This window comes from Saccopteryx leptura, chromosome 2 (genome assembly GCF_036850995.1).
Source record: "Saccopteryx leptura isolate mSacLep1 chromosome 2, mSacLep1_pri_phased_curated, whole genome shotgun sequence".
In the NCBI taxonomy this organism is placed as follows: domain Eukaryota; kingdom Metazoa; phylum Chordata; class Mammalia; order Chiroptera; family Emballonuridae; genus Saccopteryx; species Saccopteryx leptura.
Genome location: NC_089504.1, coordinates 25,007,147 through 25,030,144, shown reverse-complemented (window position 1 = coordinate 25,030,144; position 22,998 = coordinate 25,007,147). Strand labels below are relative to the sequence as shown.

General features: G+C 48.8%; 1 protein-coding gene across 14 annotated transcripts in view; it reads right to left on the bottom strand.

Moving 5' to 3' along the window:
* The window catches only part of PTPN3 (protein tyrosine phosphatase non-receptor type 3), a 114,905-nt gene that overhangs the window by 42,782 nt on the left and 49,125 nt on the right, over positions 1-22,998 (bottom strand). For 10 of the 14 annotated variants that reach the window (XM_066367479.1, XM_066367474.1, XM_066367477.1 and 7 more), the window contains 8 exons: positions 22,559-22,603; positions 19,141-19,193; positions 12,038-12,158; positions 10,866-10,953; positions 7,842-7,930; positions 6,279-6,342; positions 4,767-4,939; positions 1,263-1,397 (listed from right to left, as the gene is read on the bottom strand). In XM_066367479.1, the coding sequence (XP_066223576.1) occupies positions 1,263-1,397; positions 4,767-4,939; positions 6,279-6,342; positions 7,842-7,930; positions 10,866-10,953; positions 12,038-12,158; positions 19,141-19,193; positions 22,559-22,603 (768 nt within the window). The other 4 variants (XM_066367485.1, XM_066367482.1, XM_066367486.1 and 1 more) reach the window with 4 other exon arrangements.

Below are 22,998 nucleotides of genomic sequence, written 5' to 3'. Positions count from 1 at the left end.
AAGGCTCTCGCTCCTCAGGAGAGGACCTATAAATAGCACTAAGAGCTGCCACCAAGGGTGTGGCGACGCCAAGCCCAGCTGTTCTCCTGGATGCAGTCCTGGCCTCCGGCGTCCCCGGCAGGGCTGCTCAGGAGACCTTCAGACAAATGAAGCTCTATACTTGATAGCATACATTTATCATTTCGGGATGCGGCACCTATGTCTTGAAAACCAAGAAACCACACTGCTCGGCCGTGTTATGATTGCTAACACTAAATACCACCGTCACCCCTGCCCAGAGCACTCGGCCCCAGTGGCGGCGGGTCCTGCATAGAGACCTCTGAGAATTTCCCTTAGTCCCAGCAAATCCTAGCTTGGAAATATGCAGGTTCACCTGTCTTCCGTGAAATAAACAGGAAGCCGTGCTCTCACTCCAGTGTGGAGCTGGGACAATGCTTCCAGATGGGTCGTCCTCCCCCCCCCCCTCCGCCCTGTGACCCCCCCTCCCCCTACCACTGCAGATGCCAGGCTGTTTGCGAGGCATGCACAAAAGTTGTCTGATGTCTTTGAGGGAACATGATACTAAAATAACAACAATAATTCCACCTTGTCCTATTTTTATAGCTTACATAGCACGTGTACATTGTTTCACTTGTGGCAATTTTTATCATCTTTTTACAGTTGGGGCAACTGAGACCAGAGAGCTAAAGAAACTTGTTACTCAACAGGAAAGTCAACATCGGAGTCCAGGTTTTTCAGCTACCAACCCAGCGCCCCTCCCACTCCCATCTACCAAACCGCCCCTCGCTGCCCTTTAGCCGAGTCGGTCACCTAGAGGTCGGCAGGCCACCGCCCCCGGTGCACTTGCTGCTGTGGCCGAGGGTCGCACATCCTAGCCTCGGTCACAGAGTTCATTCTGTGTGGTATGACCAGGAACCAGGAGATGAAATAAAATCACATGTGCTCTTTATTCCAGGGCTGGTTAGAGTGTTAATACGCTCGTGTGCACGGTCCCTCTAAGAGGGGCGTTTCAGTGGGCTGCAGTGCTCCCAGTCATTCAGACCCAGTCCCTTCTGCAAAAAGAGCACCCCAGCATTATACACGAGGGGAAATATTCAGCCAGCCTCGTGCAGGTCACAGAAACACTTTCTTCTGCGAGAGTTAACTCTGACTGCAGGCCGTCTCTACCTAGGAACTGATTGGGCTTTTGTCTTTAGAAGAGATAAAGCATTTACTGGTGGGTAATACAAAAGAAAAAGAAAAAAAAAAAAAAAAGGACATACCAGTTGGGAGTAATAGGAGGGGACCGAGAAGGCAGGCTCTTGGTCTCTAAATGCTCCACTGACAAGGATCTCCGCATGGCTGGGTTCCACACCATCCCTCCAATCACCTTTTTGCAATATTGGTTATTTACAGACCTGAAAAACCAGATGCAGGTTCACTTTCTACACCGATGTTCAACAAGAGAGAAATTACGGCGTAGGTGGAACAGTCTAACACACACTCCCTTCCGGACCGTGCTGATGCCAGCCAAGGTCAGGAGGAACAGAGGTACATAGGTCCGAAGTGATTCTTGCCTGTTCTGGCTTTTCCTTAAGTGATTTCTTCTCATCTGGTGAAGATATTTTCTTGTCTTTCCTCCCAAAGGCAACTAAGTTGCTTCTAGAATATAAGCAGGTCTTACCAGATGAGAAGAAATGTCAGGATAACATAGAAAATACAGGTGGAGTAACTTGAAGGCGTTCTCACTTGACTCACCCTGGCATGAGTATGAACACGCCGTCTTTCTCGGGGCTTTTCGCCATCCCAGCGGCAGGGGCCGTCAACAGACCACTCTCGAGAGGAGGCCCGAGAATACGCTGAGATGGTAGTTTAAGTTCTTGCTTTTTGGGCCACTATGAAGGTTATTACTTCTGAATTTTATTCATACCAAGAATTTAAATCTTAGCTATCTAGACTCTTCAGAGAACTAAATCTTTCAGAGGATGAAGATTGAAGCCAGTTTAAAGGGAACTCAGTTCTGGGATTTCTAAATTTTAAACAATGTTTCAACGACTTATTAAAACATTCCACACATTTGTTGCAGCCTAAAACCACCACCACCACCAAAAAAAACCCAGAACAAAACCCAAAAGGATACGAACAATGAACAACACAACAGCCACCCCCAGAATATCAATGTACTAATCTACAGGAAGAAATACTGTGTCACCCTCATCACAATGCTCACAGCAGCACTGCCAGGAGAAGCTACATCAGAAACTAAATTACCATTGACTGAGAGCAAGGCAGCAGGAGGGCAGAAAGCTACATGATTCAAAGTTTAATGTAGCAATTTCTCAAAGGATGTGTCACAAGTTATTAATAGGCACTCTTTGAAAGAAAAAAAAAAAAGTGTTCCATTGTCCCATGAGCTTGGAAAACACAGAACAAGTTTCTTTTATGTGGACCCTTTCAAGGGGGAGAGGCTAATATGCAAATGTGCAGGTGTATCTCGGGGCTGATCAAGCCATGGAACCTCTAAGCCTCGGTTTCCTCACCTATAAAATGGAGGAATGCAGGCTGAAATGTTTCAGCACACTGAAGATGATACTGGTAGTATCATCATTGCTGACCTGTGTCCCCAAACCTGTCCCAAGTGACCCCCAGGGGCAGATTAAAGACGGCTACAAGTTCTTTGACTCTTGACTCTGGCTGGCCTGTGACTGCTGTGACCATCTGGGCCTCACCTTAAAGATGAACGGCCACTTCTGTCTCAGAACCTTGGAGCCCTGAGCCTCTGTGTACAGAATCCAACTACCCTGCTGGACGGTTCATATTACAAGGCCCTGAGAACACAGAGAGGGGAGTGGTCCAGGTGAGTCCAGCCTTCCATTCATTTTATCAAGGCACCAGGTGTGTGAGAGAAGGCATCCTGGACCCTCAGCCCTGCCCAGGCCAGCTCCTGGCTGCGTGTCTCTGAGAAACCCTAGTCTGCACTACATGGAGCCAAGAGCTGCCTGGTGAAAAAGACCTTCCCAAACTCCTGACCCTCCAAATCTTGAGATATAATAGAATGGCTGTGGCTTTAAGTTACCAAAATAAACATAGTTTTTTATGCCACAATGGATAACCAGACCCGCCTCTTACCCCCACACTCCATGTTGGCTGCATTTTATAGCTGAGGAAATCAAAGCAGCAAAGGACATTAAAACCGAAGTGACACAGGCACAATTTGAACCCAGGCTGCTAGGCACTAGAGTCCATGCTTGCAATTGCTCACTTAGCCACCCCTCGGCTGGCCCGAAGGATTGGGTCCCATGGAGATGAATACTGCATTCCAATAAGCCGTGTTCATGACTTGCTCAGTAATGCAGCTAGTGCACATATACAAACATTAGGCAGTACTGTTAGAGCTGATGCCCTAAAAATATAGTTGTCCTTGGTTTGTCAGAAGTTGGGAGAGAGGGCATTCAGTGCCATCAATATAGTCACTGAGCCTGACCAGGCGGTGGCACAGTGGATAGAACGTCCTGACTGGGATGCGGAGGACCCAGGTTCGAGACCCTGAGGTTGCCAACTTGGCGCAGGCTCATCTGGTTTGAGCAAAGCTCACCAGCTTGGACCCAAGGTCGCTGGCTTGAGTAAGGGGTTACTCGGTCTGCTGAAGGCCCACGGTCAAGGCACATATGAGAAAGCAATCAATGAACAACTAAGGTGTCGCAATGAAAAACTGATGATTGATGCTTCTCATCTCTCTCCGTTCCTGTCTGTCCCTATCTATCCCTCTCTCTGACTCTCTGTCTCTGTAAAAAAAAAAAATTAAAGAAAAATAGTCACTGATACGAACAGGAATTTCCCACTTATTGAATCCATAAAGTTACTTAGCAACGACCAGTGTAACAGGAAAGTCAGCGGACAGTCTGATACTGTCCTGCAGATCGGATCCTGGTCCCACGGGGCATTTATTTATAGCCACATCAACAAGGCAGAAGTCACAAAAAACATTTTTTCAAACCAACAAATGGTTTAGAAATGACAAGAACTGATAAACAATATCTATTACACCTTATCAGTCGTGGAACAAATAAATACACACAAATATAAACTTCGTGTTTAGTTTCTTTAGAGAATAAATTATAATCTATATCAATAGGTGACAATTTACAAGGTAATTTCTTTCGCTGCACAGTTTATTAACCACTGTGAATATTACTGTTACAGATAATGACACACCTCGAATTGTTTTAGGAATTAAATATAATTATGTGCAATAGACAAAGCAAGCACTCAGTCATTATCAGCTATAGTAGTCACTGTTATTTTAGGATTGTTATGCATAGCAGGTCCCAAAGTCAGGAGACCCTGGCAATCTTTATTTCTGTTCATTCATTCGTTACTATCAAGCATCTCAGGGAATTGATATTCTGTGGGAGACGCTGTCTTAGTGGCAACAGGCCGGGAAGTTCCCTTTGTCAGGCCCCACGGTGGCTCTGAGTCACTGCCACATGCCCGTCTCATTGTGACACCCTGTGAGGGCAGTGGTAATTCCGGCTTTTTGGGAGCTCAGAGGACGGGAGAAAGAAATGATGGGAATACAAGCAGCATCTGAGGATGGGTGGCAAGGGACGCCGCTGCTCCTGGAGCGACTTTCAGCCCCAGTTCCGAGATCTACCAGCAGCTCTGGCTCCAGCACCTGGGGCCCCACACCGACGGCATCTCACCCCCTGACTAAGGATGCCCACGACCCAGTGGTGACCAGGACATGTTTACGTCTCAGTCTAGTGTGGAGACTCAAGCATACTCACTTTTTGGGGTTCCTGGAGCCCAGCGTCCAGTACTGAGACAGAACATTCTTTTCCTGAGGTAGCAGCTTCTTTGCCTGAAAGAACGTATGGTGCTCGACACAGGACTTCCACAGGTTTTTACAGGAGCGGTAATTTAACATGTTGAAGGCCACAGTGTGATCCCTGGATTCGGTCTGGGAGGAAGAGCACAGCAGAGATTTCATCCGCACTGATGGAGACGCCCGGTTGTGGCACAGTACGCTGCATCACCGCCACGGCGGCAGTCCGGTGAAACACAACGGACGCAGCAGAAAACGGGCCTCACGACGCCTCAGGCCCCCACCCAGTGTTCCAGGGACCGGCAAGGGCGGGGCTTGGGGACCATCTCATCAGTGGTAGAGATGACCAGAGCCCGCTCCTCATCGGTGCCTGTGGACGCTTTTAATTCAAACGTTCTTCTGTTTCTAGGTTGGATATATTTGGAGCAACCACGTAAGAGCTGTCTGATACATTCCTTTGAAAATGGAACTCTCGGGAGATCTCTCCCCTGGAGAGAGATTCTTCCACCTTTCAGACAGCAGGGATTTTGTAACACTTTGGGTTTCTCTATTTCCTGTCCACAAAGCCAAGCTGAATCTAGTGCTTATATAAAATAACCTCTTTAATTATCTGCTCTGCCTTCAGCCTACCCACGCTTGGCATTTCTGTTCTCATGTTAAATCACCGCCCTGTGCATTTTGGGACCACCTTGAGTCTGGTCTGGGGGGGGAGGGTCAGGAGACCCCGACTCTAGCCCTGGTTTCCTCTGGGCTTCTGTGTTCTCCTGTCTGAGCGGTCGCTGCAATGGACGGGGAGCCATTTTAGATACAGTTTCTCTCTGAAACCCTGGGCAACGGACACAGTGACCGTCCGATGGCAGGGTAGTGCTGTGCAAAGAGCGGGCGGCTCCGACTTAAATGCCAGCCCCTCCGCTTCGTAACCATGGAAGCCTCCTCACTGTGAAGTCGAAGTCGTCCTTCCTCGTGGATGACCAAACCCCGTGGTCTGGAGAGCCGGGTCCTCTTGGGAGACACACACAGAGGCCAGCGTGCATTTGAAATGCATCCAGGGAGGGAACTGACCCTGCTGACACCTGACACCCTGTTGCTCCTCTCCTGCGGCCAAACGCTTTGATCAGTGCTCTTTCCTTTAATCCTCGTGGTTGGTTCCCTGAGAAGGGGGCCTATTACTGCATGTCTGTAAATAAGGTAGCTCGGGTTGGGGAGGCTAAGTAACCTGCCCCGTTGCTTATGTGGAAGAGCTAACCCGAATCTACTGTCTGACGCCAAAGCGAGTTACTTCTCCCCTTAGACGAGCCGCGTGAGTTGCACAAAGAGACTGGCTGGGCCCTCCGGGCTCCACGGTCCGTCGCTGTGCACCGTCCGCCATGCTCTTCCCTCCCGGCACCGCGCGTGGCACCCTGCCTCCCCTTCACCCGTGGAAGGGTTGCCCTGGCTGAGGACGGGAAAGGACGCAAGCGCAGACAGGACTCACCTGTTTTTGTCGCTGATGTATAAAGAACTTTTTCCTTTTGAAAGAAATTTTTAGAATGTTCACCCTGAAAAAAAAAAAAAAGAAGAGAAAACACACCAAGAAGCACATCAGGGAGCAGCCAGGCTGTAGCTGACGTCCCCCTAATGCTCGTCCCCTACTCCACGATCACTATGATGGGGGTTTACTTCGGCCTGGAAGGGCTCATGGCCCCACTGCCTCGGCCAAACGCCAGGCAGCTGACAGAAGCCGAGTATCACACAAGGGCCACTGGATCATGATGTAGCTTTTACAATAACAAGAAGTGTGGGCAGCGCGTGTTTTGCTGCCAGCTGCTGTTGTGAGACCGCAGCTCTGTATGAGCTGCTGTACCTGGGGAAGACAGGTGAGGGCAGTGTGGAGCAGCAGACCTGCACACACACCCAGCTCCATTACTGCACAGCTGTGTGTCCAGTAGCCTCTCGACTGCGTGTGTAACAACACAGTTACAGTCACCATTAACTGAACATTGTTTACACCTCAGGCTTCCTAGTAAAAGCTTTACAAGCAGTCCCTCAACTAAGCCTTACAACCGTCCTGGAAAGTACATTTTATTATGCCCAGTGTTCAGATGAGACTGAGGCTCAGAGATGTGACCTAGGTACTCAACCAGGGTCTAAGCCTGTGCTCATAAGTCCTCCACTATGAAGTCTTCTGCACAGCGGGGACAGCACTGCCTTCCCACAGACTTGTGAGGATTCAAGTCTTGGGTCCCCTGAGTTGTTTTTTTTTTTTTTTTTTTGTATTTTTCCAAAGTTAGAAGCAGGGAGGCAGTCAGACTCCCACATGTGCTCGACTGGGATCCACCCAGTTTGCCCACCAGGGGGCGATGCTCTGCCAGTCTGGGGTGTTGCTCCACTGCAGCTGGAGCCATTCTAGCACCTGAGGCAGAGGCCATGGAGCCATCCAAAGCACCCAGGCTAACTTTGCTCCAATGGAGCCTTGGCCGTGGGAGGGGTAGAGAGAGAGAGAGAGAGAGAGAGAGAGAAAGGAGAGGGGGAAGGGTAGAGAAGTAGATGGGCGCTTCTCCTGTGTGCCCTGACTGGGAATCAAACCCTGGACTTCCACATACCGGGCCGACGCTCTACCGCTGAGCCAGCTGGCTAGCCCCACCCCCCGAGTTTTTAGACCAGAACTGAACACTTGGTAAAAGTTCAATTAATAACTAAGGAACTGCACTGAAAATACAGTTCCTGCCCAGGGACTATTCTCTGAATTCTGGCCAATGCACTGCCCAGGGTTCCTTAACTCTGAAAGGTGCCACGCACCATTTTACCCATATTTCCACAGAGCGTCCCGGACCACAGGGGGGTGGGGGACGGGGGTGGAGGGGACACTGATGAAAACCAAACGAACGTTCCCAAGTGCTGAATCGGGATCAGATTCAGAGGTCAGAGGTAAACATGTGGGAGACAGTCTCCATCCCTTTGTTAGAAATAAATGTTAAAAATTAAGAGGTGACATTACTTTGGTTCAGTGTATTTTTAAAGCACAACACAGAAATCACTGAAACCAGTCTGCACTTACCAAGGATAGAAACTTGTGCAAATGTATTTTCGGTACACAGCAATGCCCGCGGAAGCGATTCCGATCATTAGATCTAAATTGTGCAGATCCTGTCAAAAGGAAGACCTGAGAATCACAGTGTGTTCCGGTCCAGCCCGCGTCCTCTGGGAACTCAGGCACCTGTGCTTTTATAAACAGCAATGCGTATAAGCTCCACAGGGAAAATGTGGGAAAGAGGCAAAAATCCCCTTCAGAGCTACTGAAGATCTAAGTAGTCAGCACCAGATTCTTCTAAAGTGAATGCATGCTGCTGGACAGTAACAACACCTGGTCTGCCAGTGTTAAAAGTTTACCAGGCAAGCCCACTCGTGCCACAGAATCACTGGAAAGAAATTCGATTACATATGTTTCCATCAATTAGGATTAGGTATCATCTTAAAATCAGAAAGGCCTAGCCCCCTGCACAGCTTTCTACAAATCTCAACTCCTGCCTCTGAAAAGGCTTTCGCTACTGTAACAAAGTGTAAAAACCACTGACGCTAAATCCAATGAAGACATAAATACTGCTTATACATCCAACATTTATTAAGAAACCACGGGGCTAGGCATTGCCATAGAGTGGATAAGATACAGAAGGAAGATGCAGCAACTATATAGCAGCTGTTTAAGTTAGTTTGGGAACAAAGTGAGTAAAAGTAAACAAAATTTTAAAATAAAACAGATCCTTTCCAGCCACCCACCGATGTCCCTATGTACCCAACCAGATACTGGTGATTACAAAGACGGAGCAGAATGTGACCTGGTTTGTACATACTAGCTGTGTTATTTTGGGCTACTGAGCTTCCGTTTTTCCTTTTGTACAGTAAGGATTATCAAACCCACCTCCACGGGTTTTAATCTGGCCGACATTAGAGAACATAAGCATGTAACACAGGTCTTGAGGACACCTCTCTTCTGAAAAGTGATGTGAACACAGGGAATTAGAGGAACTGGCCAAAGAAAACAGTGCCGACATAGTGAAGACTCTGAGAGTGTTCACGATCAGGCACTCAAATGAAATCACAAACTTAGAGCAAAACCAAACTTGCTTGGTGAAAACCAGGGTAGCATTTAAACATGACACGTGGGATCAAAATAGAAAAATACGAAGCAGGTGGGACAGGCAAACAAATTAGCAAATTAAAATCAAAGCTGAGTGCAGAATAAGGAAATAATTGAATGGCCCGGGTAAGCAGTGACCTGGGACTCTCAAATCTCCTGGCTCTGTGGTCTCCAGTCTGTACTTCAACTCCGGCAGCACGGGCGGTCACTGATCACTCAATTCCCATGCCCGCCCCCACATCTCCCAGGCCCACTTGTACAAGGCAGGACCACATGACTTGTTCTGGCCCAATGTGCTATGGTCAGAAGTGATAGCATCTCTCTTCTGAGCCAAACCGTTTAAGAGCTGGTGTGCAACCCTACAGCTTCTCCTCTCCCCTTGTGACAAGCACGAGTCCCTGTGCTAAGATGGTGAAGCCACAAGACAGACGTAGCCTCGTCTGCTGAGTCACCACCTGGAGGAAGCAGCCTAGACTGCTGAGTCACCACCGGGACGGAGGCTGTCCTAGAGAGTTATCAGGACCCACTGCAGATTTGGAGCTACCAAAAAACTTTGGTGGGATCAAGTTTTTTGAGATGTAGGGGTTTTGGTTGTTGCAGCATAGCCAGGGGTAACCCAACTCCCTCTGATACCTCGGAGGTGCCAGCCAGGCAGGTAATCACCTGGCCACGGGGCCCTCACGGGGCCCTGGGGGTGGGGAGGACCCTGGCAGACACTAAGCCTACTTCACCAGCAGGTTCTCCACAATGTTCCACTACAGACAAAATATTATTTGCAAATGGAATAAAACTTAATTGTCAAGTCTAAACATTGCTATTCTGTGGGATTCAGGTATTTTTTTCCTATTTTCTTACCTATGTCTGCCACAGTTATGGGACAGAAGAAAGTGTTTCTATGGTTTGCAAAAATATTCAAAAGATTTAAAATTTGGTCATTTATTCAACTTCCCTGAGCCTCAGTTTTCTCATCTGCAAAATGAGATAATTAGAATACTAATTTCATAAAGTTACTATAATCTTATTTTTTTTTAAGAGCAGTTGCTTCACTCTAGGTGCTCATTGGTTGTTCGTCACATGTGCCCTGAGCTTCAAACCGGCGACCCAGAATTCCAGGTTGGCGCTCCATCCACTGCGCCACCACAGGTCAGGAGGGTTACTATAATTTTTAAATGAGACCTTCTGGTCTCACATGAGCACCTGGAATAATGGTTAGTACATATTAGACATTCAACAAATATGTGCTTCTTTCTGACTCTGACGTGGGCCAGTTACAGGTAGAAAAAGTAAAAGTTGTCTATCAGTTAGACTGTGTGGGAGTCATGTACTAAAGCCACTACTTACGGGCTGTACGTCCCTTTAGTGAGTCCCTGAGTATCAGTCTCTCCACCTGTAAGAGGGTAATAATGGTAATACCTCATGGGAAATAACTACTATGTGGCACACAGAAATTTCTCAGGACATAACAGATACTAGTCGATTTTATTTAAAAGGGTACAACCAATTTAAAATATTGATTTTCATCATCCTACCATGATGATTTAAAAAAATTCATATCTGAGTAATTCGCTTTAATTTTAGCAGCACTGAGATTCAATAGTAGAAAACTTAGCTCACTGAAGTGTTACTTAGAAGACAGATTTATATATATATTTTTTGCTTCTTTATCCATAATATAAAATAGCCATACCAAAATTACTTGTTTTAATCCCTCTGCCCCTCCCCAAATAAAATCTTCATGTACAAAGGCAAACATAAAAAAAAAAGCCACTAAATAAATAAGCAGCAAAACTCAATAATACTTTATATAACTTCTGAATGTCTGAAAAAAAGAGATCTTTTTTTTTTTTTTTTTTGGTAAAAGAAAGAGGTTCAGAAGATGTTTTCAAACTTTCAGAAATTAAAATCAGAAGAGCCTTTCGAAGCCCCTGTGCCAAGGAGACTTACCCGACCACCGTGCAGCTCCACGCCATAGAAGTCGAGGGTCCGTGCTATGTTGATGAAACAAGACTCAGCCTCTGACTGCTTCAGCCCACTGCAGAAGAGAGACAGAGTTCACCCAACGGAGGCGAGGAACTCCGAATGGAAAACTAAGACAAGTCTAAAAACTGTGATCGCATTGCCCCATGGCTACTAAATGCCTGATGTTATGAATCTCAGTCTAACCCTGCAGTCTACCAAACCAGGTTCTCCTTCTTGCCCACCGAGTAAGACTTCATCTGGCCCCCTCATTTCTTCACTAAATAATCCTTCTCATTTAGCAGGCTCTCAGTATCCGGACGCAGAAGACTGTCGCCTTTCGGAAATTCCTACCCTACTTATTCCAAGTTGCTTCGTGGGCGCTCTTTAGGTCTTCCTGCCTTTATCTACCCTTTTAGCAGCAGCCTCAAACTTCCAAACGTCACTGAACTATTTTAGGACGCTGGCCTCTGCCTGGGGAGCAATTCTGGGAGAGAGGATTGGCAGTGCCTTTTACAAGGGACGCTGGGTGCTTGGCCTTTGTTTTTATGGCCTTTCCAAGCATGTGAGTTCCCTTGAGACCCAGCCTTTCAGTCACGGGGGCCGCAGCAGCTTTGAGTGAGCTGTTGCATCTGCTGCAGGACAGGCTTGGCTGGAGGCAGCCAGCCACAGAAGTCCCGGGCTCCCTGCTGGAAGTGGGGCAACGTCAGACCCGAAGTCAGAAAGGGCTTCGGACGGACCCAGCCTGCCAGCGCTTTTGGTCCATTTGCCTGTCTGTGTATTCACTCCTCCCTGAAGGAAGCGCCCCCCGTTATTAAACAGGGTAAACTGTGAAAAAGTTTACCCTGATTGGGCCAATTTGTGGGGCCACTCAAATTGAAAACGGGCCTTTCTTCCCGCCGTTACCTGATTTCAACAATATCCTAAAGGAGAAGGCAGCAGATCACCCTCAACTCTTCCTGCATTTTACACTTGACTGAACACCAGTTGTGCCAAATATACCCGCCCTCATAACAGCTCCAAGGTTCACAAACCCCTGATCTCTTGAAAGAGGTTTAGTGAACAAATGGGAGAGAACACAGCAAACACAATGGGACACGGGGGCTGGAAATGCCCAACCCAGGTCCCCAAAGGAGGCCACCGGGGTCCCCTCCTCTCACCTGTGCTGCTCGTGGAGAGACTCCACCTTTGTTAAAAAGTCATCGTTCTGATCCGGTATAAACTGACTATCAGAAAGATAGCCTGGATGATGAATGGAAGAATTATAGTCTCCAAAATGAGCTATCAAGACAGAAATGAGGAGGAAATTGCCTTTTCAACATGGTCTGCATTTACAAGCATCTATTGCAACACAAGAGAAACATTAATGGGAAATATTCTCCCCCAAAGATCTGCCACCACAGGAACCTGAGCTTCCCATTAGCCCCAGATTCCACATTTATTACCTGAACTCTCCCTATGGGCGCAGGACTGGCATGTGTGCTCCAACCAAAGTCTCTGTCCCTGAGGCCACACAGGGAGGGAAGGGGAACTGCTCTAATCTAGGTTCTATTCTGATCCCATATCTGTTCCCCACTCTGGTCAGCACAGTAATTTGTGTTTATACCACCGGATAGAGAAAAACAAGAGCACCCACCCAGAAAAATGCCATTGTCTGTGCGCCAGGCATAAGCAGGCTCTCCATAGTGCCCAAGGTTATTTTTAACACTGGACCAACCTGCTCTAAAAAATGGGTAAGGGCAGAAGAGAGGGTATGCTGGCCTGATCACTGTCTGCATCTTGACTCACTCTCTGGAATTCAGGAAGTGTGGAAGGAAGGGAAGCAGGATGTGTGCAGAGGCCATGGGGTGAGGCAGAAGCGTGAGGAATGGGAGTGGGTGGGGTGGTAGGGTCTAGGCCCAGGTAAGGCTGAGGGAGGGGTTTTTGGGAAGAAGGAAACAGTCTTAGGGCAATCAGAAGACAGGAAGATCGATACGAGAGCTGCCAGAGAAATAATGTCGGGGACCTGCAACCAGAGAGGGAAGAGGAAAGGGGGCTTTGGAGAGGAACTCCCAGACTGGCCCCAGGTCCCAAAGATCCTGGACTGGCCCTAGCTGGTTGGCTCAGCAGTAGAGTGTCTACCCAGCATGTGGAAATCCCAGGTTTGATTCCCAGTCAGGGCACACAGGAGAAGTACTCATCAGCTATTCTACTCCTTCTCCTCTTGTCTCTCTCTCTCTCTCTCTCTCTCTCCACCTCCTGCAGCCATGACTCGATTGGAGCAAGTTAGTCCTGGGCACTGAGGATGGCTCCATGGCCTCTGCCTCAGGTGCTAAAAAGAGCACAGTTGCTGAGCAATGCCCCGGATGAGCAGAGCATTGCCCCCTAGTGGACTTGCTGGGTGGATCCCGGTTGGAGCACATGTGGGAGTCTATGTCTCTGCCTCCTCTCCTTGCATTAAAAAAAAAAGAGAGAGACCCTGATCTGCCATCTACACACGTGATCTGTGGAGATCTATGGTGTGATAAGTCTTCCTGAGAGTTGCGCATGCCCAACTTGTACAAGAGCACAAAGCTGCCCTGAGCTCTCAAACCATCCGGAGTCTGGCTTGTTGAGGAGACTGGGAAAAGGAACCCTAGGTGGGGAGCCAAGGCTCTGGATTGAGGGACCCAAGGACACCGCCTTCCCTTCCCTAAGATTCAGTTTTTCCATCGGTATAGAAACAAGAGAAAGACAACTTCTAGCTCTGGTGGACAATTAATATAGCACTTCATTTTTTTTTTTTTTTTTGACAAAATAAAGAAGACTATTTCATCTTGTTCTTAAAAATATGAAACTAGATCTTTCCAAAGGTTTTCATGACTTCTTCCCGCAGCTGGCTTCAATGCTAGGGGCTTCTGAGCACTCGCCGTTGTTTCAGAGTACCCGTTCAACACGCAAGGTCTCTAAATCAAACGTGACTTCTCCATCACAAGGACACGGCCTTGGAAGGACTGAGGTGATGCCACATGGTGGCCACTCCCAGAAGGAGAGGCTATGAGCCAGGTGGCCGCTTAGGTGAATTTCATCACGAAGTTGAAAGGTCAGATGCAAGGGGATCTTTCTTTATGTCCACTCAGCTTTGCTGACCCTCAACAGCCATCACACACGAGGGCCACTCTGAGAGATCACAGCATAAAGAAGGGGCCATCTTCTCCTTCCACTGTTGTTTGCGGGCTGGGAATGGGCCAGACTCCTCATTAGGGCCTAGCTCCCAGGCCTGGCGCAAAGTAGGTGCTCAGGGATGTTGTGTCCTGAACTGACTTGTATAGCAGCTACTGCAAAGTTCAATTTTGGAAGGGGAATAGGGCAGAAAGCCAAGTGACCTATACTTGCTGATGACAGTGATCATGTCCCCAGAGGGCCACCAAATGCTACAAATGATTTTCCTGAGCCTCAAGGCAGAGCTACTAAATTCTACTGTTGGTTTTATTAGCTCAGAAGACCCTCTTGGATCTTGATTTGGTCATCCATCATGTAACTTAGTCCCAACCCCAACATGAACAGCAAGCCTCTCTTTTTAATTAATTGTGTTTACATAGATTCTAGGGTCACCCCGAATGCCTCCCCCCTCCCCTCTATTCCCCTCAACATCTCCTTTGCCCCCTCCTTACAGCGCCCTCCCCCCTTCCCTTCAGCTTTATCCCATCCTATCATCCCCTTTCCCTCTGTCCTCTTTTCCTCTGGTCCCTTTGATCCCTCCTCTGTCTCAATTCCGTTCCTCAGTTCTCATTATTCCTTGGATTGCTCAAATGAGTGAGGTCATATGATATTTTTCTTTCTCTGCCTGGCTTATTTCACTCAACATAATACCAAGGCACGACAAAAGTCTGACTTAACACAGGACCTGTGAACCTCCCTGGAGGGTGGTTTTCCCTTGAACTCGTAGCTGGTTGCTCCTGTGCTAACCACTAGAGGGAAACAAAGTTAACGAGTCGCAGACATTTGCAAAGCCCAGGGCGGTGTCCGCTTTGATTTCAAGGACATCATCCCAGGAGATGCTCCCGGTAACACTGCAGTGAGTGACGCTTTCACCCCCATTAAACAGATAATGGAACTGAGACTCAAGGAAGGGAGCTCAGCTGCTACCTTGGAGCCTAGACTCTGACCGCAGTTCATACTTTTCTATCTACTATACCACACGCCCAAGCAATATGTGCAAGAGCTAATTACCGCAGAAAGGAAAGGAAATGAAGGCTTGTATGTGGGAAAGATCTTGTCTTTTTAGTTCCATGCGTTCTTCTGGCTGATATTTTATGTTTTGTAAAAAAGAGAGAGTATGTCGCAGAACTCAAACGTGTGGCATTTCAAGCTGCCCAGCTGTTCTGCTGGGAAAGCCCTTTCCATGCTAGTCCTCCAACTCCCACTGATCTCAGAGGCTCTTCTCAGGGGTCCTCGCTAGGAAGCTCTGCCGGACTCCTTCCCCTCTCCCCCAGGCAGGATGCAGCACCATCTGGTGCACACCTGCCTTCCCAGCAGGCTGTGGGGCCCCCTCGTGGACAGCAGCCATGCTGTCTGTCTGTGCACCCCAAGCCTGGTGCAGAACCCGCACATGGCAGAGGCTCCGGGGGCATTATGGAGTAAATAAATAGCTCTAAAAACGTTATTCTTTAAGCCTCATAACCCTTGACAGGTGACCAGCAATATCCCACCATCAAGATTTTCAGGTATTGTCACCCACAGATCACTTAACCTTCTCTAGTAAGAAAATGCGCCTTTGGTTCACTGACTTGGTTATCATTGGTGGGTAGGGCTTGCCTTCCTATCAGACAGCTTTCTTGAGACACTGTGGCAAAATGGATCAGATACATTGTAGGCATACCCTTTGATTCAGCAATTTCATAGCTAAAAATTAATCTTACAGACATGTATACACAGGGTATGGAAAAATATATTTACTGAGCATGGAGGAATAAATAACTTGTACTTAAAACTGCTTGCCTGACAACCCATTATATTATTAGCATGAGAGTCAACCTAGTATTTCCACTGAAGCTAGTTTGCGCTTTTAAAGAGCTAATAATGTTCTTTAGCCTCCCAATCTATTCATCTTTTGTGGAGGGGAACCTGGCTACTGAAGCTCAGAATAGGATTTTTTTCCATTCTTTTTCTTTCTTTTTTCTTTCTTTCTTTCTTTTTTTTTTTTTACAGAGGCAGAGATAGACAGGGACAGACAGGAACGGAGAGAGATGAGAAGCATCAATCATCGGTTTCTCGTTGCGCGTTGCGACTTCTTAGTTGTTCATTGATTGCTTTCTCACATGTGCCTTGACCGCGGGCCTTCAGCAGACCGAGTAACCCCCTGCTGGAGCCAGCAACCTTGGGTCCAAGCTGGTGAGCTCTTTGCTCAAGCCAGATGAGCTCGCGCTCAAGCTGGCGCCTCGGGGTCTCGAACCTGGGTCCTTCCGCATCCCTGTCCGACGCTCTATCCACTGCGCCACCACCTGGTCAGGCTCCATTCTTTTTTTAAAATTGATTTTAGAGAGAGGAGGAAAGGAGGAGCAGGAAGCATCAACTCGTAATAGTTGCTTCTCCTATGTGCCTTGACTGGACAAGCCCAGGGTTTGAACCAATGACCTCAGCATTCCAGGTTGATGCTCTATCCACTTAACCACCCCAGGTCTGGCTTTTTATTTTTCCATTTTAAAATTTTACTCTAAATAGAATTTGTTGATAACAGGCGGTTCTTTCTAAAAGCTTTCTTCTGAGCAGACAGGAAAATACAGTAATTGTTAACACCTGCCCTGGGCTAGGCCTTTACCAGAGCGCTATAGGTATTCACTCATTTCATCTTCACTACGACCCTATGACGCTCACACTGTTACCATCCCCACTTGACAGAGGAAGCCAAGGCCTGGAGAGGCTCAAGGTCATGCAGGTGTAAGTGGAAGACGGAAATCCCAGGTAAGACAGCTTGCCTGTGCTCTCACTGACTTGGGCAAGGGCAGTGGTCCAACTATAAAAAGTTTCTAGCTATAGACCACCTTCGTGTATATGACTTGACCAAATACAGTAGTCATACTGTCATTAATCACCGTCATCACTTCCATCTTACAGGTGAGAAAACTGAGAGCCACGCCCGCGGCAAAGGCAAAAGCCAGGGTTTAAATCAAGCCTGACTGTAGGCTACATCCTTCCTGGTGTCCCTGTTCCTGTCCCTCCAACCTGAAGCTCTAGCTGTGAGCAGCAAACGTGCTCTGAGAGGGGAGAAAGCGTGGTTTCTCGTGATCAGCCTGGCAGAGGGAGTCCACAAGGCCTAGAGACCAGTAGGAACAGAGCTGACCGGTGATGGTGCCATCCCCCAGCAGGATGTGACATGGCCAGCTCTGTTCCCGCCGCACCGTGGGGAGCGGGGACTTTCACACATGCCCAGGGGACCACTGCACCTCTTCCCAGCAGGATGTGACATGGCCAGCTCTGTTCCCGCTGCACCGTGGGGAGCGGGGACTTTCACACACGCCCAGGGGACCACTGCACCTCTTCCCAGTTTCCACCGGGGAGGAGGAGATGCAGGCTAGAGAGAGACTAAGACTGGGTCTCGTCTTACTAGTGCATAGGGTCACTGTTGGTTTTTTTTTTTAACACATATATTTTATTATTTATTGATTGGTTTTAGATAGAGAAAGGGAGGGAGGGATAGAGAGAGAGAGAGAGAGAGAAAGAAGCATTCATTTGTTGTTTCACTTAATTGTTCACTCACCAGTTGCTTCCCATATGTGCCTAGACCGGGGATCGAGCCCACAGCCTTGGTGTTTCACCATAACCGACCACGCTAACCAGCCGGGGTGGGGGTGGGGGTCCCTGTTAAAAGTCTCTCTGCCACTTCCTGGTATTTAGTACGAGGTAGACAGGGAAGCTGCAGGCCCAGCCACCTTGCTCTGCACCTCTCCCATTTCCACCTCCGCTGCTGGGGGAGGGGGAGGACCTGAGGCCACCTCAGGAGTCCCTGTCAGCATTCCCTTGCTGTGCTGCCTCTTCTGAGACCAGAGCAGGGTGAGTAGCTCAGCCAGCGCCTGCTCTTCGACGGGACCATCTTGTCTCTCCACTTTGCTACCTACCATGCGATCAATCAGTCAAGAGGCTGCAGGCCTAGACGGTCCGGGGCCGAGGAGAAGGCAGAGGGCTTTTGTCAGTCCTGAGCCCCCACACAGCCTGGCACAGACTCTGTTGGGGGACCGTGCTGGCACCACACAGAGAACTGACCAGGAAGTGACACTCCGCTCCCACCTGGCCAGTCACCCTTTCCACCATGCCCCCACGCATCTGCCACAGGGCCTGACGGGGAACGGAGGCTCCATGGAGTTCTGCTCACTGAATGAGTAGATTCTTACTCCCGCTTCCACAGGCCTTGTTGGGAAACTCTATCTGGACTCTCTACCCTGTATGGCGGCCGGCGGCCACGTCTGGCTACTGAGCACTTGACATGTGGCCGGTCCACACTGAGACCTGCTGTCAGTGTCAGATCTGACAGGCTTTCAAAGGTTAGTACAAAAAGAAGTAAAGTAGCTCATTAATATTTTTTACATCCGTTACATATTAAAATGATAATATTTTGGATATACTATTGGGTCATCATATAGTAAAACTAATCTCATCTGTTTCATTTAACTTTTTAAGAACTATGGCTATTAGAAAATTAAAATGATATAAGTGGCTCATATTATACTTCTGTTGGACAGTACTGCTATCAACTAACATATGTATATACATCCCATTAGCTCTACGGAAACGCTACAAATAAATCCCTGAGATCCCAGCAGTGTTCAGAGCAGCACCAAGCAAGGAGCAGGAAGATCCTCCAGCAAATTCCATAACTTAGGTGGGTCTCGGTTTCCACGTCTGAAATGGGTGGCTGGTACAAACATTTGCCCCACGGGGGTTTGTTACGGAGATCAAATCCAAAAAGCGAGCAAAGCCTATGGAAACGTCCTGTGCAACCGGTGTCCTCTGTTTCACGGCTCCCCTGGGAGAAAACCTCCCACCACAGCTCATCCGCTCTCCTCCCTTTGACCACCCTCCTGAGACAAACATCCCTGAGCTGGGGACAGTGCAGGCCAGGGTTAGAGTGGCACTATCTGGGTGGCTAGAGATGCTTTCCCTGCAGGACTCCTGGGGAAGTGGGGAAGGGGCGTGGTCACCCAGGAGAAGTGGGGAAGGGGCGTGGTCAACCAGGAGGCCAGTGACTGCGTTAACACATCACCCAGAACACCCTGTCCATTCGTGAGACGCTCCCTTGGTGACTTACATTGTACTGCATAGGATGCTAGAACCACGGCTGAATTAAGAGGGCAGGTCAACCTGTCAGGAGAAAAACAGATTAGGAAAGGCACAAGAGCCTCAAACACTCACTGATCCCGTCTCTTCTATCTTGAGTTAACCATTAGAACACCGTGAACCGTAACAGACAATTTGATATACAACTAATTATTGAGCAGGAAAGACAACGAGAACACTATGGATTTCTAAAAATTAAAAGACAACTTTTTCATGTTTAAAATAATGTAACATTAATACATATACCATGAAGGTCATGGTTACCCAGGGTTCTGGCTGGTCAAGAGAGGCCAGGTTCATATCACTGAGAGGAAAAGTGAGAAAATTGTCCTCTGAGATCAATGGGCAACCTTTGTATCTTTCTAGTAAAGACATGAGACTTTTCATAGGGCTCTCTAAGTTCCTGAGGTCTACTGACTTCATGATTCTTGATTACCCACTTTCTAGAAGGGTAATATCCTTTTAAAAGGGAAAATAGGAAAGTATTATGAATTTTAAAACTCCAGAGTTTTAAATTAGCTCATTAAATTAGATATGTAAGATCCCTAAATCTATTTAGTTTCCTGAAGCTTCCAACCTAGGAGGACAGTCTGCCCACCTCTGGCTTTCCTGCCCCCACAGGGACCCACAGACGCCAGGCTGGACTTGTCCTTCTGTCCTCTTAAGCTCACTGCCCCACCCCCCCAGCCCCCACTCCCGCCCCGCCCTCTGCAAACACTCCGTTTCTGCCAGCGATTCCATCTCTGTCTTGGTCCTATTTCAAACCCTCTGAGTGCTCCCTTTTCTCCCTGCAGCCCGGGGTTCCATGGTCTACCCAGGAGCCCGGCCAGCCGACCCGGAGCGGGGATCACAGTCCGGTGGAGGAAGGCACCGGACAAGGGCTGACCGCAGCAGCAGTGAGGGCTTGCCGGGTAGGAGAGACAGATGTTAAAAGCATTTTCCCCAGCAACCCCATGGGAAGCGAGGAAACATGCAGTTTCCATGGCAACCCATGGAGATGTGAGTCACCCCTACCTCGCTGACTGATCTGGCTGGCCTGCCAGGGGTCCCCCCGCTGCCCGCTGTCCACTGCGCAGCGTGTTCCCCTCTGTGAGGGCCCCGGCTAGAACTTCTAAAGGCTCTCTTCTCCAAGTTTGGCGATATATCCAGGGATACTCACTCTCTGTTCGACTGGAGACCCGAGAGTCCACGGGGCGAGCAAACATCAGCCATTCACTCTCCTACCAAGATGGGCTTCAGTGAGCTCTAGGCCAGGGTCCTGGCTACAGCAAGAGCAGCTGAATGGGATTTGGAAGAGAACTCAGGAGAGAGGCTAAGGGGGTTCCGTCTAGATGGAAGAAGCCATTTCCAGAGAATAGTGTAAAAGCAAAAGCCTGCTTCTTACTCTCAGCCTGGCCACCAACAGGCGACACCTTCCTAACAGACCCCTTTTTCCTCTCCACACCTCAGGGTCTCTACCTGTGGACATGGTCACCCATCTCAGCAGCAGGGACTGATGCCCTCGGTGCTGCCCACCGACACGTCCGACACGTCCGGGCACAATTGGACACCCTGGGGGAAATGCTAACCATGTCCACCACATCTGTCAAAAGATCCACGGCTGGCAAGGGCCAGGTGCCACCTTGATACACACCTGAGAAGCATCTGGTAATGGGAGGCCCTCTCCTCAGAGAGGTGGTGAGGACCACCTGCAGACCTGGTCATTGTAAGGATACCAGGGGTCTCAGCCAGGAAGGGGTTTCTCTCAATACAAAACACGGGGTATTTTGTCTGGAGAAGAAAAAAAAAAATGAAGAGGACCAACCTCCACTAGTTGGAGAGCTAGGCTGAACACTCCCGAAGGGGCAGGGCCTTGCCTCATCTGACCAGCATCACAGTGCCTGACTCATAGCAAGCGCTTGCAAAATCTTTGTAAGAAAAACAAACTCGTGAGTAAAAGAGTGACAAGTTCCAGAGGGCAGCCCGGACCCAGAAAAGGGAGTGGGTAATTTCAACCTAGAGTTGCCCTGAAATGTAAGAAGGCTGCCTCTTCAAAGGGTGAGCTCCCCATTACTAGGGGTGCTCATGCAGAGGCCCCCAAACCTGCCGGTTGTGCCAGAGAAGGGAGTCGATTCTCCCCTGAGCGAGAGGATGAGCTAACGTAAAAAATTCCCTATGACCATTAAACTGTCAACAGGTTCCTGCCATCCCTTCTTCAACATGTCTTGTTTCTGAGGGCTCCTCCTCCCCTCGGCCATGGGCCCCAAACCTCTGGCCTGGCATCCGCAACAGCTTCCTCAAGGGCTGGGCCCTTCCTCCCACCAGCTCTTCCAGCTTCCCCTCCGTCCACGGACACTGCCTGCCGATGCTGCTCTTGCTACATCCCTCATGCTACAAATGCCAACAGCTCTCCTCCGCCTGCTGGATACAAAGGCACGTCTAGGTCTGACATGAAGCGCCCTTTGTCTATTCTCCCGTCAGTCCCCAATGTGTGGTTTCCAACCGGGACTGTGTGTGTGTGTGTGTGGGGGGGGGGTAACTTCTCATTGCCCAGGGATATCCAACTCCTCACTTCGCTGCCGACCCCAACCCTGGCTCATCACAGCAATCCACAAAAGACTTCCAGCTCACACCAGCTTCTCCTAACTCCTAACGAACACTGTGCTCTCCACCACCCACATGCGTCCTGCCTGCTTCGTGGGCTCCTGGCTCACTTCCCCTACCAGCCTGCCAGCTCCCTTATGAAAGCTTCTGAAGGCTCTCCTTTAGTGGAACTAAGCTGACGGGAGGGCAGAGGGAACGAGGACAGTGGGAATAAGATGTGGCTGTCCCCACCAGTCTGCCTGTGGGGCTTTCTTCCGTAGAAGAAACTCAGGGTGTGGAGGAGGCAGCTCAGGGACCACTGGCTTGGCGTCTCCCATCTGCAGCTGACTCCCCAGCCACCGAGACGGCCCTGACACACAGGAAGTGCTAAAGCCCGTCGAGGTGCTCATGTCCTTGAACAAGAAGAGTCCAGAGAGGAAGAGAATCATCCACAGGGACCGAGGAGCTCCAAAGTAGACCTAAATTAGGCCTGACCTGCCTGCCTGAAGGAAGTCCATTTTATACGCTGGGCCTCTCCCTCCCTCCCTTTAACATTTCTCAGGTCTTTACCAGAAAGATAACTGTCCCTTTTACAATAGAAGAGGAACAATGTGAAATGAATGTTATACATCCTTAGCCTCTCTAAACCAGAACCGAGCTGAACCCAGATGTCCGAAGCATAACGCCCCACAGGACGCTGCTTTCAACACCCCATCCTCTGTTTCCATGTAGAGTTGTTACCAGGGGTGCGCGTCCATTCGATTAGAACCAGGGATTTTGCTCGTCTGGCAACTGACAGGGAAAGAGGAATGTAGAATTCTCATTACCTGCCTTCACATATATCCATCTTCAGTTGTAAGAAATACAAATGCCTAAGAAACAATGATTTTCATTAATTCATCATGCTCCAAGTGAAATGAGCAAATAAATAAATGAGCTTGAGGTGTCAAGGGTAAGACTTATACATTTGAAAAAACAAAATACATAAAAGCACATTTTTGTCTAAAGCTTCAGGTACCACTTGGCACATTTCAAACCTGCCCCTTTAGCAATCATGGCTCACGTCGCTGCCTGTCTTGATTGGCTGGGAGGGCCCCATGGCTACATGCTGTCCGAGGGGTGGCTAAGCAGGGATGGATGAGGTGGAGCGGCTGGTCAGGGAGCACCCCACCCTCAGCCTGGACCTCCTCAAACGTGGGGTGTCTGAGAGCACCAAGACACTTGAAGGGCCGCTGTTCTAAACGTGGGCTTTGCACAGCCACGCACC